General features: G+C 43.4%; 1 protein-coding gene across 1 annotated transcript in view; it reads right to left on the bottom strand.

Moving 5' to 3' along the window:
• Nucleotides 1-14,435, bottom strand: part of LOC309808900 (forkhead-associated domain-containing protein 1-like) — a gene marked incomplete at both ends in the record, with an annotated part of 100,598 nt that extends 86,163 nt beyond the window's left edge. The window contains one exon of the mRNA XM_082629471.1: nucleotides 14,343-14,435. Coding sequence (XP_082485597.1) covers nucleotides 14,343-14,435 — 93 coding nt within the window. The remainder of the gene's footprint in view (nucleotides 1-14,342) is intronic.
• Nucleotides 14,436-14,640: the final 205 nt, after the last annotated feature.

Below are 14,640 nucleotides of genomic sequence, written 5' to 3'. Positions count from 1 at the left end.
CTAATGCATGATGTTAATAATAGGGGAAACTGTGTGTATTGGAGGGGTGGATATATGGGAACTCTCTGTATTCTCTGCTCAATTTCCTGTAAACCTAAAACTGTTCAAAAAATAAAGTATTTAAAAAAATGAAAACACATTAGTTCTTTGGAAAATGTCACCCACATCATCTTCATCATCATTGCCATTGATCTTTGTGTCCTTTGAACCTTTGATAACCCATGAATGAGAGAAATTCTGTGTTACATTTTGTTTCTCTCTTGCCAGGCTTCACTGCTTTCAGTTCCTCAAAAACTGTCAAGCCATTATTAAGAAATCAAAGCAAGCAGGAAGTTTTAAATGACTCCACAAATTCGGGTGAGCCTCTACCACATGTTAGGCCAGGAGACAGCTTCCTAGTTTGGCCCTATAATATCACTCGCTCCCTTTACTTGGAAAATTGCTAAATGCTGCTACTGGACAGACGCCCTGCTGCTAATACAGACTGACTCTATAAGCCCCAGCCTACTGAGCTGTCCAACTATGAGATGAACTGTTATTTATATATTATTATTTTTATTATTATCCTTATCATCCTCTAACATATTTTGAGGGCTTCCTGTGAACTGGGCCCTGCTGAAGCATTTTGTGTGCATTTTTATCATTTAATCTGCATGACAGCCCTAAACAGGGACTCTATTATTATCTCCATCTTAGAGATGAAGAAGCTGAGACTCAAAAGGCGAAGTGAGAGGACAGCATTACCTTGATACCAAACCCAGACAAAGACACTACAAGAAAACTACAGACCAATATCTCTTATGAACACTGATACCACAATCCTCAACAAAATAGGAGGAAACCGAATTCAACAGCACATTAAAAGGATCATACACTATGACCAAGTGGGATTTACTCTTGGAATGCAGACTTGATGGTTCAACATATGAAAATTTATCCATGTAATACATCACATTAACAGAAAGAAGGAAAAAAATGATCATCTCGATTGATGTACAAAAAGCATTTGACAAAATGCAACACTCTTTCATGATAAAAGCACTCAACAAATAGGGAATAGTGGGAAATTACCTCAACATAATAAAGGTCAAATATGAAAGGCCCACAGGTAGCATCATACTCAAAGGTGAAAGACTGAAAGCTTTTCCTCTAATTTCAAGAATAAGATAAGGATACCTGCTTTTGCCACTTCTATTCAACAAAGTGCTGGAAGTCCTAGCCAGAGCAATTAGGCAAGAAAAAGAAATAAAGGCATCCAAATTCGAAAGGAAGAAGTAAAATTATCTCTGTTCACAGGCAACATGATCTTACCTGTACAAAATCCTAAAGAGTCCATGAAAAACCACAACCCTCTTAGAACTAAAAAATAACATTCACTAGCAAAATCATAGGACACAAAATCAACACACAAACATCAGCTGTGTTTCTATATGCTCACAATGAACAATCTGAAAAGGAAGTTAAGAAAATAATTTCATTTACAATAGCATCAAAATGAATAACATATTTTGGGATAAATTTAACCAAGGTGGTAAAAGATGTGTACACTGAAAACTACAAAGTGCTGCTGAAAGAAATTAAAGACACAAATAAATGGAAAGACACCCTGTATTCGTGGGTTGGAAGACTTAATATTGTTAAGATGTCATTACTACACAGCAGGATCTACAGATTCAAAATCCCAACAGCAGTTTTGGCAGAAATAGAAAAATCCATCCTAAAATTCATATGGAATCTCAGTGGACCCCAAATAGCCAAAATACTATTGAGAAAGAAAAGCAAAGTTGGAGGTCTCACACTTCCTGATTTCAAAACTTACTGCATACAAAGGTACAGTAATCAAAACAGTGTGATACTGACATAAGGTCAGGCACATAGGCCAATAGAATAGAATAGAGAGCACAGAAATAAAACTTTGCATATATGGTCCAATGATTTTTGACAAGGGTGCCAAGATTATTCAATGGGGAAAGAGCAGTATTTTCAACAAATGATGCTGGGAAAGACTGCAAAAGAATTAAGTTGAACTCTTACCTTACACCATGTATAAAAATTAACTCAAAGTGGATCAAAGACTTAAACAGAGTCTAAAACTATAAAACTTTTAGAGGAAAGCACAGGAGGAAAGCTTTATGACATTGGATTTGGCAATGCATTATTGGATATGATACCAAAAGCATAGGCAGCAAAAGTAAAAATAGATAAATTCAACTATATCAAAAATTAAAACTTCTGTGAATCAAAGGACACAATAAACAGGGTGAAAGGCCATCTAGAGAATGGGAGAAAATAGTTGCAAAACACAAATCTGAAAAAGGGTTAATATGAAGAATATATAGAGAACTATAACTCAACAACAACAACAAAAAAGAACCCCCAAATAACCTGATCAAATATGGGCAAAGAACTGGAATAGACATTTCTCCAAAGAAGATATATAAATGTCCAACAAGCATATAAAAAGATGCTCAACATTACTAGTCATTAGGGAAATGCAAATCAAAACCACAGTGAGATACCACCTCATACCCATTAGGATGGCTACTATCAAAAACAAACAAACAGCAACAGAAAATAACAAGTGTTGGCAAGGATGTAGAGTAGGGGAACACTTATGCACTGCTGAGAATGTAAAATGGTGCAGCTGATATGGAAAACAGTAGAGCGGCTTCTCAAACAATTTAGAATAAAATTATCATATGATCCAGCAAGTCCACTTCTGGGTATATACCCCAAAGAATTGAAAGCAGGAACTTAAAGAGTTATTTGTACACTCATGTTTATAGTAGCATTATTCACAATTGCCAAAAGGTGGAAGCCACCCAAGTGCCCACTGACCGATGATTGGATAAGCAAAATGTGGTCCATCCATACAGTGGAATATTATTCAGTGTAGGAGGAAGGAAATTCTGACACATGCTACAACATGGATGAACCGTGAGGACATTATGTGAAGTAAGTGTCACAAAAAAGCAAATTTTGTATGATTCCACTGTGTGAGGTACATAAAGTAGTCAAGTTCATAGAAACAAAATAGAACGGGGGTTGCCAGGAGCTGGGGAAGGGGAAACGGGGAATTGTTCTTTAATGGGTACAGTTTCAGTTTTGCAAGATGAAAAATTCTGAGGCTGGTTGCACAACAATGTGAATAACTTACAACTACTGATCTGTACACTTAAAAGTGGTTAAGACGGTAAACTTTATAGGTATTTTACCACGATTTAAAAAATGGCTAAGATGAAGGGACTCACTCAACATCAGGATGCTGGCACAGGGCAATGTCAGGGTTTGAACCCAAGTCTAATTCCAAAACTTGTACCTTTGATTTGTACCCTGTGATTTTCAGAGTAGAGAGTGATTTAATAATGAGAGAGGAGACAGGCAGGACCTAATATACAAAACAAGTGCATTTTTTAAGGCTCCTGCATTGAAAATGTCTTTAAAAAGTATATAGTGAGTCCATAAAATATTGAGACGTTTAAACTTCTATTAACAATGACCATCTGCTCTGACGACCCCTGTGCTTTAAGGAAGCCTCCTCGGGAAGCTGACTTAGTTATGACATTGCCCTGAGGTTCACTGACATTGTCGCTGAGGTTCGACGTGTACCTGGAACCGTCCTTTGGAGCTAGGTTTCAACCTTGCATCACCTGGCACTGGGAAGCCCCATCTCAGACCATAACCTCCCACTCCCGGCCTTCCTTATCCTCTGTCTCGTCCTCTCCTTGAGTCACGTAGCCTTTGCTCCCTGTTTGCTCCCTATGGGTAATGCCCTATGCTCACCCAGCCTGGGCCCTGCTCAAGCTCACCAGCTCCTTCAAGTCCATCCTGGCCCCCAAACCCTCCTGCCACCCTCACACTTCTGTCCTGAGGCTGGCCCAGTGCCCTTTGGGCCCCCCAGCCAGCAGGTCCCTGCTCTCAGGCTTTTCATTCTACTTTGACAACAGCCTCCTAGGTCTTCACCTCCTGCACCTGCCTGCATCCTCCGTCTGCTTCTCCCGACCCTCCTCCATCCCTTTACACGGCGCCCTCTGCCCAGCAGGCCCACCTGTGCGGCTACATCCATGGGCTGATGGGCTCCTTGTGTCTGGTTTCTGGTTGGGTTTGGCCAATGGGGGGGTTAGAGATCAGAGCAGGGAGGAGAGAGCTTGGGGTACTTACTCCCCTGGCTTCCATTCTCTGGGGCCACACAGCTTCCCTCAGAGGACTCTACCCAGCCCTCGGGGTCTCCGGGTCCCAGGAAATGCCCCTGCCCCTCACCCCTCAGCTCTGGGGGTGGGAACAGTCCTCACTCATACTAGCTCTGGGCCCTGCACTATCCTTTGTGGTTTCTCTGAGCCCTGCCCACTCCCTATGGAGTCCCTTCAGGAAACTCCCCTCCATCACTCCACACCCCTGTGAATGTGCCTTCAGCTCCCTGCCAGGACCTGGACTTCCCAGGCATGGAGAAGCTCCTAGATGGGACCTTCAAGACTTCTCCTAGCTGCCAAGGGCCTCCGGGTGGTCCTGCCTTCATCCCACCCTGGTCTGGTCCCTCTCCTCAACCATCTCCTCTTCTGCATCCTCACCTTGACAGTGTAACTTCCGTCTAACCTGTGAACGTGCTCACCACCCCCTCGGCCTGGAAACACCGCCCCTTCCCCCTTCCTTTCCTTTATTGTCAAATGGCTTCAAGAGGTTCCTCTCCCGCTGGGTCCTCAACCCACTGCCATTGCCCTCGGGGGCCTCCTCGGGCTGTCGGCCTCCCTGTGACATGTGACACAGTTGTCAGAGAGAGGCACGTGGCCTGGTGGTTCAGGGGTTGGGGGAGCAGGGCAACGTGGTGGTTATTAGACTGGGCTCGAGTCCAGCTCTCCTACTTCCTAGCAGGGTGACCTTGGGCAAGTGATACCTCAGCTTCCTCATCTGTAAGGTAACAAAAGGACAGTCTTATAAGCTACTGGTGACGTATAAATGATATAATACATACTAAAGCACTTAGAAGAGAACATAGGGCAAATGGGAAATGTTCTCTATTATGAGCAAGAGGATGGGCTCTGGAGTTAGAAAGCCTTGAGTTCAAGTCTCACCTCTGCTACCTTCCAGCTGTGCAGCCTGGGGCATGGTTCTTTGCTTCTCTTTGGTTGCTCCCTGAGCAGCAAAAATGAGTTTGATAAGCTGGGCTTCGTAGGATTGACAAAAGGTACTGCTTGGTGACATGTTCAAAGGAGTGGGATAACATTTTTGAAATTAACTTGTGTGTGTGTGTTTGTGTGTGTGTGTGTGTGTGTTTTATCTATTTCTTTTAACCTTTTGGTTCTAGGCTATCCCATCCCCCAGCCCCATCCCCCCACTGCCTCCAGAAAGGGATGTAGTGCAGAAATAGTAAAAAAAAAAAAAATGGGGTTTTCAAAAGAATAAGGATATGAGGAAACGGCCAGGCGCTGGTGAGACGACGGGTCTGGGATTGGAAGGAAAGAAGAAGCTTCTCTGCTTCCCCGTCAGCTGGATCCTTCCTCCCCGGTCTCCCCGGGAGAGCCCTGTGGACCGGCAAGGCCTCAGGAGAGGCTGGTCCTGAAATCAGACTGCCTGAGCGTGGTGCCCAGTGCCCCAGCCTCCCTCTGTGACCTCAGGCAGGATAATCAGCCTATCTGTGCCTCAACGCCCTCATCTGTAAAGTGGGGCAAACAACACTAACCTCCTAAGGATGAAATGAGTTAATACACTCGAAAGTGCCCAGAACAGTACCTGGCACAAAGCAAGCTGTCTCTGTGATGAATACCCTCAGCCTGGCAGCAGCTCTCTGGCTCCCTCACCTCTCTGACTGCTTCCAGGTCTCCACGCCGGGCTCCTCTCCCCTCAGATGTCCGTTTCCTCCTCACTCTGTCCATGGGCTGGGGCCACTGTGCCACCCCCTCGATTCGCAGGTGTGTATTTCCAACCCCTGGTTCATCTCCAGGCCCCAAACTGCCTGGCCGCTTCCGGGATGTTCAGGTGCTCACTCAACCAGTCCTGCTTCCTGCCCTCTTGGTAACGGGATTATCACCTGCCAGCTCATCCAGCCATCTTTCTCCGTGGCCTGTGGCATTGATCCTACTGATTCTTCCAGAAAGCTCTCAGACCAGTCCCAAAGCAACGGTCCAGTCAAGTGGTAGTATTAATGTGCTGGGCAGAATGGTCTCCCAAAGATGCCCATGCCCTGATCCCCAGAACCTGGGAATATGCTCCATGACGTGGCCAAAGGGACTGTGATGATGTCAAGGTTACTAATCAGTGCTCTTAAAAGAGGGAGACTAAGGACTTTCCTGGTGTTGCAGTGGTTAAGAATCCGCCTGCCAATGCAAGAGACACGGGTTCGAGCCCTGGTCCGGGAAGATCCCACATGCCATGGAGCAACAAAGCCCGTGTGCCACAACTACCGAGCCTGCGCTCCAGAGCCCACGAGCCACAACTACTGAATCTGCGTGCCTAGAGCCCGTGCTCCACAACAAGAGAAGCCACTGCAATGAGAAGCCCATGCACCGCAACAAAGAGTAACCCTCGCTCGCTGCAACTAGAGAAAGCCTGTGCTCAGCAACGAAGACCAAACCCAGCCAAAAACTTTTAAAAAAATTTTTAAAAAGTGGGAGACTATCCTGGGTTATCCAGGTGGGACTAATTGAACTCCACCAGTCCTTATAAGCAGAGGACTTACTCTGGCTGTATTGGAGAGATAAGTGGTGTTTCTTGCTGGGCCCCCATTTAACAGCCCCAATGCTCCTCTTCCTGGGAAAGCACCAGGTCAACGTTTCCTCTTTACCCAAATCCCCCCCTAGATGGCAACACCTCAGTCTGTTGCATGAATGAGGATCACAAGAACATTCATCTCACATTTCACTGACAACCCCCATTCTCGATTCCACAGAGTGGAATTTCCCTAGCTTAGTCAATTATCTTGTTATCTCAGTTAACTGAGAATTTCCAATTTAGATATTAGATGTTCCCAAAGCTAAATTTACACTCAAAAAGTGAAGCTTCTGTTTTTAGAAGCTTGAGTCAGCTCAGTCTGAAACTCAGCCCCACCTCCACCGTCTAGCTGTGTGATTTGGGCCAGTTCCTTAACCTTTCTGAGTCCCATGTCCATGTCATCAAATGAGGACAATAATGATAATAGTAGTTCTCACCTTCACAGGATTTGTTTTGTGGATATAATTCTATAAATATATATACAGAACATACATAGATGATGTATAAAGCCATGTGAGATACAGTAAGTAGTCCATAAATGTATGCTGTAGCTGTTTGTATTATGTATGCTATTCAAAAGATTATGATCTTTCTTTCATATCACATCCATCAGAATGGCTACTATTAAAAAAAAAAGGGAAATAACAAGTGTTGGTGAGGACGCAGGGAAAGTGGAACCCTTGTGCCCTGTTGTGAGAATGTAACTTGGTGCAGCCACTATGGAAAACAGCATGGCAGTTCCTCAAACAATTAAAAATAAAATTATCATATGATCCAGCAAGTCTACTTTTGGGTATATATCCCAAAGAACTGAAAGCAGGGCCTTGAAGAGATATTTATACACCCATGTTCATAGCATTGTTTGCAACAGCCAAAAGGTGGAAACAACCCAAGTGTCCATCAGTAGATGAATGAATTAACAAAATGTGGTGAATCCACACAATGGAATATTATTCAGCCTTAAAAAAGGAAGGAAATTCGGACACATGATACAGCCTGGATGAACATGGACATTATACTCAGTGAAAGGATATTATACTCAGTGAAAGAAGCCAGTCATGAAAAGACAAATACTGTTATGATTCTACTTATATGAGATACCCAGAGTAGCCAAGGTCATAGAGACAGAAAGCAGAACGGTGGTTGCTGGGGGCTGGGATTGGGGGATAAGGGGAGTTGTTGTTTCATGGGTGCAGTTTCAGTTCTGCAAGATTCAAACAGTTCTGGAGATGGATGGGGGTGATGGCTGCACAACAGTGTGAATATATTTAATGCCACTGAACTGCACACTTAATAAAAGTGGTTAAGATGGTAAATTTTATGTTATGCATATCTTACCACAATAAAAAAAAAAAAGAAAAATGAGATCACGATCTAGCCCTTTCCTCTGAACGTTTCCTCTTGGAAGCCCTCCATCTGCTGGTGAGAAACTAGTCCCATCAATTGCTGTGGTGGGTACTGACCAATGAAATCAGCCGCCAGTTCCCAAACAGGGGACAAAACATTCCCTGAGGACTGGTGAGACCAAACAGGTGAACCCCCAGAGCAAGGAGCACTTGGGGAGAAGCCAGGGGTGAGGTGGGGGTGAGGGGGGAGGATGGGAGCACGACCCAGGCAGGAGGACAAGCGTGATGCAGATGGGGAGCCAGCAAGTGCACCCTCCCAGGCCTGTTTCATTCCGTGGATTTCCCCACAGAGAGTCCACCTGTCACCTTATGTCCCAAAATGCAGGTGTTCGCTTAGAATAACAGAAATGTGAATTACACAGGTACCATACTTCACCCCGTAGATCAGTGAACATCCAATGGGGGGTCAGCACCCTAGGCTGGGGAGGGAGTGGGAGACGGGCGTCCACTGCTGGCAGGACACCACATCCGGAAACCTCTGGTGGACAATTTGGCTATGCCCATCAGAGTTACAGCTGTATGTGTCCTTTGACAGAGCAGACATACCTGCACGTCCGTGAAATGATGCAAATAATAGGAGAATCCCAGCAGCCTTGTTTAATAATAATAAACAAGATTATGGTGTAGGCTCTGGTTCTTTTCTGAGAGGGAGCCCAGAACTGGCAGGGGCCAGGAAAAGGGACGAGAGTCATCCGGCTGGATGGGATCTGGGGTGTGTGTATGAGATCAGTCTGGCTTCACGACCCTCAGATACCACGCTAGAAGGGCTGACACAGGCTGGAGAGATGGCTCCACCCATGAGAAAGGAGATGGCTGGCAGGACACTGATCACCGAGGGTGAGGGGTGGACACCAGCATTTCATCCCCCTGTCATGTCTGTTCTTTCTTTTTCTCTTCCATCTCCACCCTCGTAGCTGCAGCCCTGCGCTGACTTGGGCTGTCCTAGAGCTCAGTCTTCTAGGGATCCTAGGACTTCCCCAGGGTGGGACTGGGGGAGTCCCTGGGGAGGGGTAGGGTCAGTCAGCCCTTCATTGTTTACCCTTCGCTTCTCTTTTCCTCAAAACAAAGTTTATTGAAAGAATACACACACACACACACACACACACACACACACACAAGCAGGAGTTCTGCTGATCAAGAACGGAGAGGGAGGGAGCACTGATGGTGGGGTTCTCAAAGTGTGGTCCTGGAGCCAACTCCAGGGGACTCCATTCCCCCCACCTGAACCTGGGGAGCATATAAATGTGAAGATTCCTGGGCCTTACCCCAAACCCACTGGGTCAGAATGCCTAGGAGTTCATGTTGAACAACCACTCTTAAACATGCGGAAAATCCAACAACCACTGGCTTTGGTGTTTCTTCATTCTGGAAGAACTGAGTCCCTTTCTCAGCAGAGTTTAAATAACAGCCACATCCAACTCTAAAGATTACAGTTTACAAGGCACATCAAATCATATAAATTATAACTTGCAAGGTTTAGCTGTGAAATGAGCAAGGCTGAGGCTTTTGAGCCATGTAAAATGGGAGAGGGGAGATTGTGAATAGAGCTCCTGATGGCTCGCCTGCACACAGCAGCTGGGATGTTCACTGGCAGGTCTCCCCCTTGTTTACAATCCTTCAAGCCTTCTTCCCACTGCTTTCAGATAAAGATCAAAACCCTTATGGTGACATGAAGGAGGCCGACTTGTCCCTTAGCCCTCCTCCTTCCCACTCTGACTTCTGGACGCCCTGGTTTTCTCTCAGTCCCTTGGGTTCACAATATGCTCTTCCACCCCAGGGCCCTTGCACATGCCATTCCCTTCTCCTATTGTCTAGTTAAGTCCTCCTTGTCTTCCATATTCCTTTCCTTTACAGCCCCAATGTTGGAATGGAATTAGTCACACCTTTGTGGGATCATTTGACTTATTTCTCTCTCTCCTGGCAGCTTCCTGATGGCAGGGACCATGTCCAGTTCTGCCATCACTGTACCCCTAGACTAGGCTCGGTGCTGAGGCTCTGGGTAAATACTGTGCAATGAATGAGTGATAACAACAGTTATCACTGTTGACTATAAACAGTTCTCACTAGCCTGGCTATAAACAGGCTTCCTATTGCCTTAGGGAACCAAACTCCTTACAGGATATAGAAAAAAGTCTGGAGGGTAAAACCCTGCAAATATCAATATTGATATTTCCTTGAGCCAAATGATTACAAGTGACCTTTATTTTCTTCCTTATATTTTCCTTTCTCCCAATTTTTAAAAACAAGAAGCATGTAACTACCTTCCATTATCGGAAAGAGTAAATGATGTCGAAATACTATGATACCAATAGTCAAACAACATGTCAGCCTTGCTGATGAGTAGAAATCTTTAGAAGCATGACTGCCTATTCTTTAGGATTGATCCAAGCAAATAAACAATCTTTTTTATTTGCTAGATGTAACCTCTGGGTAAATGCAATGATGACTTTTTAGTAATATAAATCCCTGAATTTTTTTTTTTTTTTTTTTTTTTTTGCGGTACGCGGGCCTCTCACTGTTGTGGCCTCTCCCGTTGCAGAGCTCAGGCTCCGGACACGCTGGCTCAGCGGCCATGGCTCACGGGCCCAGCCGCTCCGCGGCATGTGGGATATTCCCGGACCAGGCACGAACCCGTGTCCCTTGCATCGGCAGGCGGACTCTCAACCACTTCGCCACCAGGGAAGCCTAGTGACGTATTTCTTAAGCTAAGTCCGAGGAGCAGTAAGCAGTCAATTATTTATATACAATGAATGCAACTCAATTTCTGTCTAGTTAATAACTGTCCTCATTAGTTCCCTTTTCCAAATGGCTTATTAATGTCAGTGGATCCTCATCTCAACCCTGTGCACCTCTGAGGATTCTTCTCAGTCTCTGTTTTAGGAGACCATAATAATGATCATTGTGTCATTCACTGACCACCACATGCCAGGCTCTTTCTATGCATTTCTCACTTAATCCTCAGAATAAACCTGTGAGGTAAGAGGTTTACAGACAGGGAAAAGGAACTCAGAGTGATTAAGTAATTTGGTTGAAGTCACTCAGCCACAAAGTAGCCTAATGAGATTCAAACCCAGCTCTGTCTATCTCCAAAGCCTGTGCTTTTAAAAATTACTACAGTTTTCTAATATCATAGTCAGGTTCAAAACAGAGATCTCTGTCTCTACTTTAGCCAGACAGGAAATAAAACTACCCCAAATCTATGCCTTGTTAGGATAAAGAAGAAACTACAGTTCTTCTTCTTCTTCTTTTTCCTCCCACTTTGCACACTGAACAGATGTTCTGTGTCCTTGAAGGGAGACCATATCATGGAGGAGAATCTCACGGGGACGTTCATGGAGTTATCTTTAAATCTGTTGCGTTTACAATAAACATTCTCAGAAAACTAGGAATAAAGGGGGAAATTTCTCACTTGGTAAGAACATGTATAAATACCCTACAGCTAACCTCGTACTTAACGGTTAAAGACTGACTTTTTTCCCCTAAGGTCAGGAACAAGTGAATATAAGGATTTATACACTGCTCTTGTTCAGCAGAGTCCTGGAAGTCTTAACCAGGGAAATAAAGCAAGGAAAAGAAGATTCAAGGCATTCACATCTCCTTTTCTGAAAGGAGAAATAAAATTGTTCTTATTTGCAGATGACATGATTGTTTATGTATAAAATCCCAAGAAATCTACAAAAGCCCTTATATAAGAAAGTACAGTTAAGGTTCCAAGATACCAAGAAGCATACAAAAATCAACTGTATATCTATATACTGTCAATGAACATGTGGACACCAAAATTAAAAATATAATACCATTTACAATCACTCAAAAAAAAAAAGAGAGAGATATACTTAAGTGTAAATCTAACAAAACATGTTCAGGACTCGTATGCTGAAAACTACAAAACACTCATGAGAGACACTGAATAAATGGAGAAATATACCATGTTCATGAATTGGAAGACAATGTAGGAGTATATCAATTATTCTCACATTGTTATATAGGATTAAACACAATTCCAATCAAAATTACAGCATGATATTTTGTATATACAGACAGGCTTACACTAAAATGTAAATGGAAAGGCAAAGGAACTAGAATAGGTTAAAAAATTTTTTTAAAGAAAAGTGGGAGGAATCACTCTACCTGATTTAAGACTTACATAGCGACAGTAATCAAGGCTATCTCATAATGGTAGATCCATTATGACAAATAGATCCATGAAACATAATAGGGAACTAAGAAGTAGCCCCCATAGAAAGTATGGCCAGATTATTTTTGACAAACTTGCAAAAGCAATTCAATGGAGAAAGGATAGTCTGTTCAACAAATGGTTCTGGAACAACTAAATATCCACATGCAAGAAAAATGAACTTTGACCTAAATCTCACATCATAAACGACAGTGAACCCAAAATGGTTCATAGATTTAAACATAAAAGTATAAAACACTTAGAAGAAAACATAAGAGAAAATCCTCAGGGTCAGGGACCTGGTGGCATGTTCTTAGACATGACACTAAAAGCATGATCTATAAAAGAAAAAATAACTACCTGGACTTCATCAAAAGTTAAAGCTTTTGCTCTGTGAAATACTCTGCTAAGAGAATGAAAAGACAAGCTATGGATGGGAGAAAATATTTGCAAACCATCTATCTGACAAGGGACTCATATCTAAAATACATAAAGAATTCTCAAAACTCAATGGTAAAAAAATTAACAATTCGATTAGAGACACTTAAAAGATATGAAGAGATATTTCACTGAAGAGGATATGCAGAAGGCAAACACGTACATGAAAAGACATTTAACATCACTATCGATTTGGGAAATGCAAGTTAAGACTATGATGAGATACCACTACACACTTACTAAAACAGCTAAAATGAAAAACAGTGTTTATGCTAATTGCTGGTGAGGATGTGTCTCATACATTGCTGGTGGAAATGAAAAATGGTACAGCCATGCTGGATAAGTCTGGCAGTTTCTTTACAAACCGAATCTATATAAACACATATGTTAATCCATGCAATCATACTCCTGAGCATTTATCACAGAGAAATAAAAACTTATGTTCACACAAAAACCTGTATACAAATGTTTATAGTACATTTATTTGTAATAGCCCCAAATGGAAACAAAATGTCCTTCAAAAAGTGAATGGTTAAACATAGGTGATACGTCCATACCGTGGACTATTACTCAGCAATAAAAGAACAAGCTAATAACCTAAATGGATGTCAAGGGCATTACAATGACTAAAAAAAAAAAAAAAAACAATCGCAAAGGTCATAGATAAATGATGAAAATTATAGAGACGGAGAACAGATTAGTGGTTTTCGGAGCGTGGGGACGATGGTGGGAGGAGGAATTGTGACTATAAAAGGAGCATCACAAGGGACATCTCTGATGATGGAATACTCCTATATCCTGAGGGCCACACCCAAATCCACACGTGGTAAAATGGCACAGGACTCCACACATGCTTCGTGCCATTCTCTCTACCATTTGTGCATCTATAATTATTTCAAAATAAAGTTTAAAAAACTCTGTTGAGTGAAGTCTGACAGTGGTCTGCCTTTCACAGTCCTAAAGGGATTCCATTGCATTTCTCTTTCTGCTTCAATATTTTAATCCCTTTCAAAATGTTAAAAGGCTCAAAGCCACTGTTTTTATAATTCCTTACTTACAATTTCTTCCAACTTCCTTGGCTGTCAATGAGCTGGGACTGTGGACCAAGCCACAGCTAATTCAGAGAATGGAATGAAATGAAGTGAGAGAGCACTGAGGCCATGCCCAGGGCTTACCCTGATTTACTACTTGGAGGTACAGGGGCGGGGGAGGGCTCTGAGGGGCCCGTAGTCTCCAGAAGCTCTGGAAAGGGCGAGAGGCCATTGCTCAAGCTGGGCACTTCAGGTGGCCGTGGCTGCCAGACGCGGAGCAGGTGAAGGTCAAGCATCAGCTCTACGTAGGCCCACCTTCCAAACCGCGCCATCAGGGTGGGACACTGCACACACAGTCAGCAAAGGACACAGGGCCCATCGCACTTTGCACTGTGCTCATTCTTACCACATGTGCCAGGGAGACCCAGCACATGTGGGGAATGGTTATTGGTGGCACACCGAGGAAGGCTGGGACTGTTAGCCAGAGGCTGTGCTTTACAAGAGACTGGAGTCCACAGAACAGCCAGGACTTTTGGTGGTGTGAGGGGTAGGGAGGGTCGGGGACTGGCTAGGAAGAGGTCTTACCTCTAAAACAAGGTCTGAATTTTCATGCCTTCCAATCGTAGTGCTTTTATTCAGGACAAAATAGCCTTCTGCACTCTTTAGATAGGCTTTCATATTCTCTGCTTTCCCTATAAAAGGTTTTCAGAAAACAATTTTGTTAGAAAAATACAGTCCTCTAATTATTCAATGTCATATTTAGAATGAAGGGAATACACCATAATGTCCACAGGAGAAGTCAGCAGAGGTAGGAGTGGATAGCTGGATTTAACAATGATCACAATGATAATTCCGCACATTTTTAAGACTGTCCTTTTAACAG

The sequence above is a fragment of the Mesoplodon mirus genome (genome assembly GCF_964341445.2).
Source record: "Mesoplodon mirus genome assembly, chromosome: 7".
Taxonomy (NCBI): domain Eukaryota; kingdom Metazoa; phylum Chordata; class Mammalia; order Artiodactyla; family Ziphiidae; genus Mesoplodon; species Mesoplodon mirus.
The sequence above is the reverse complement of the archived record's forward strand: the minus strand, read 5'-3'. Positions and strand labels throughout refer to the sequence as shown.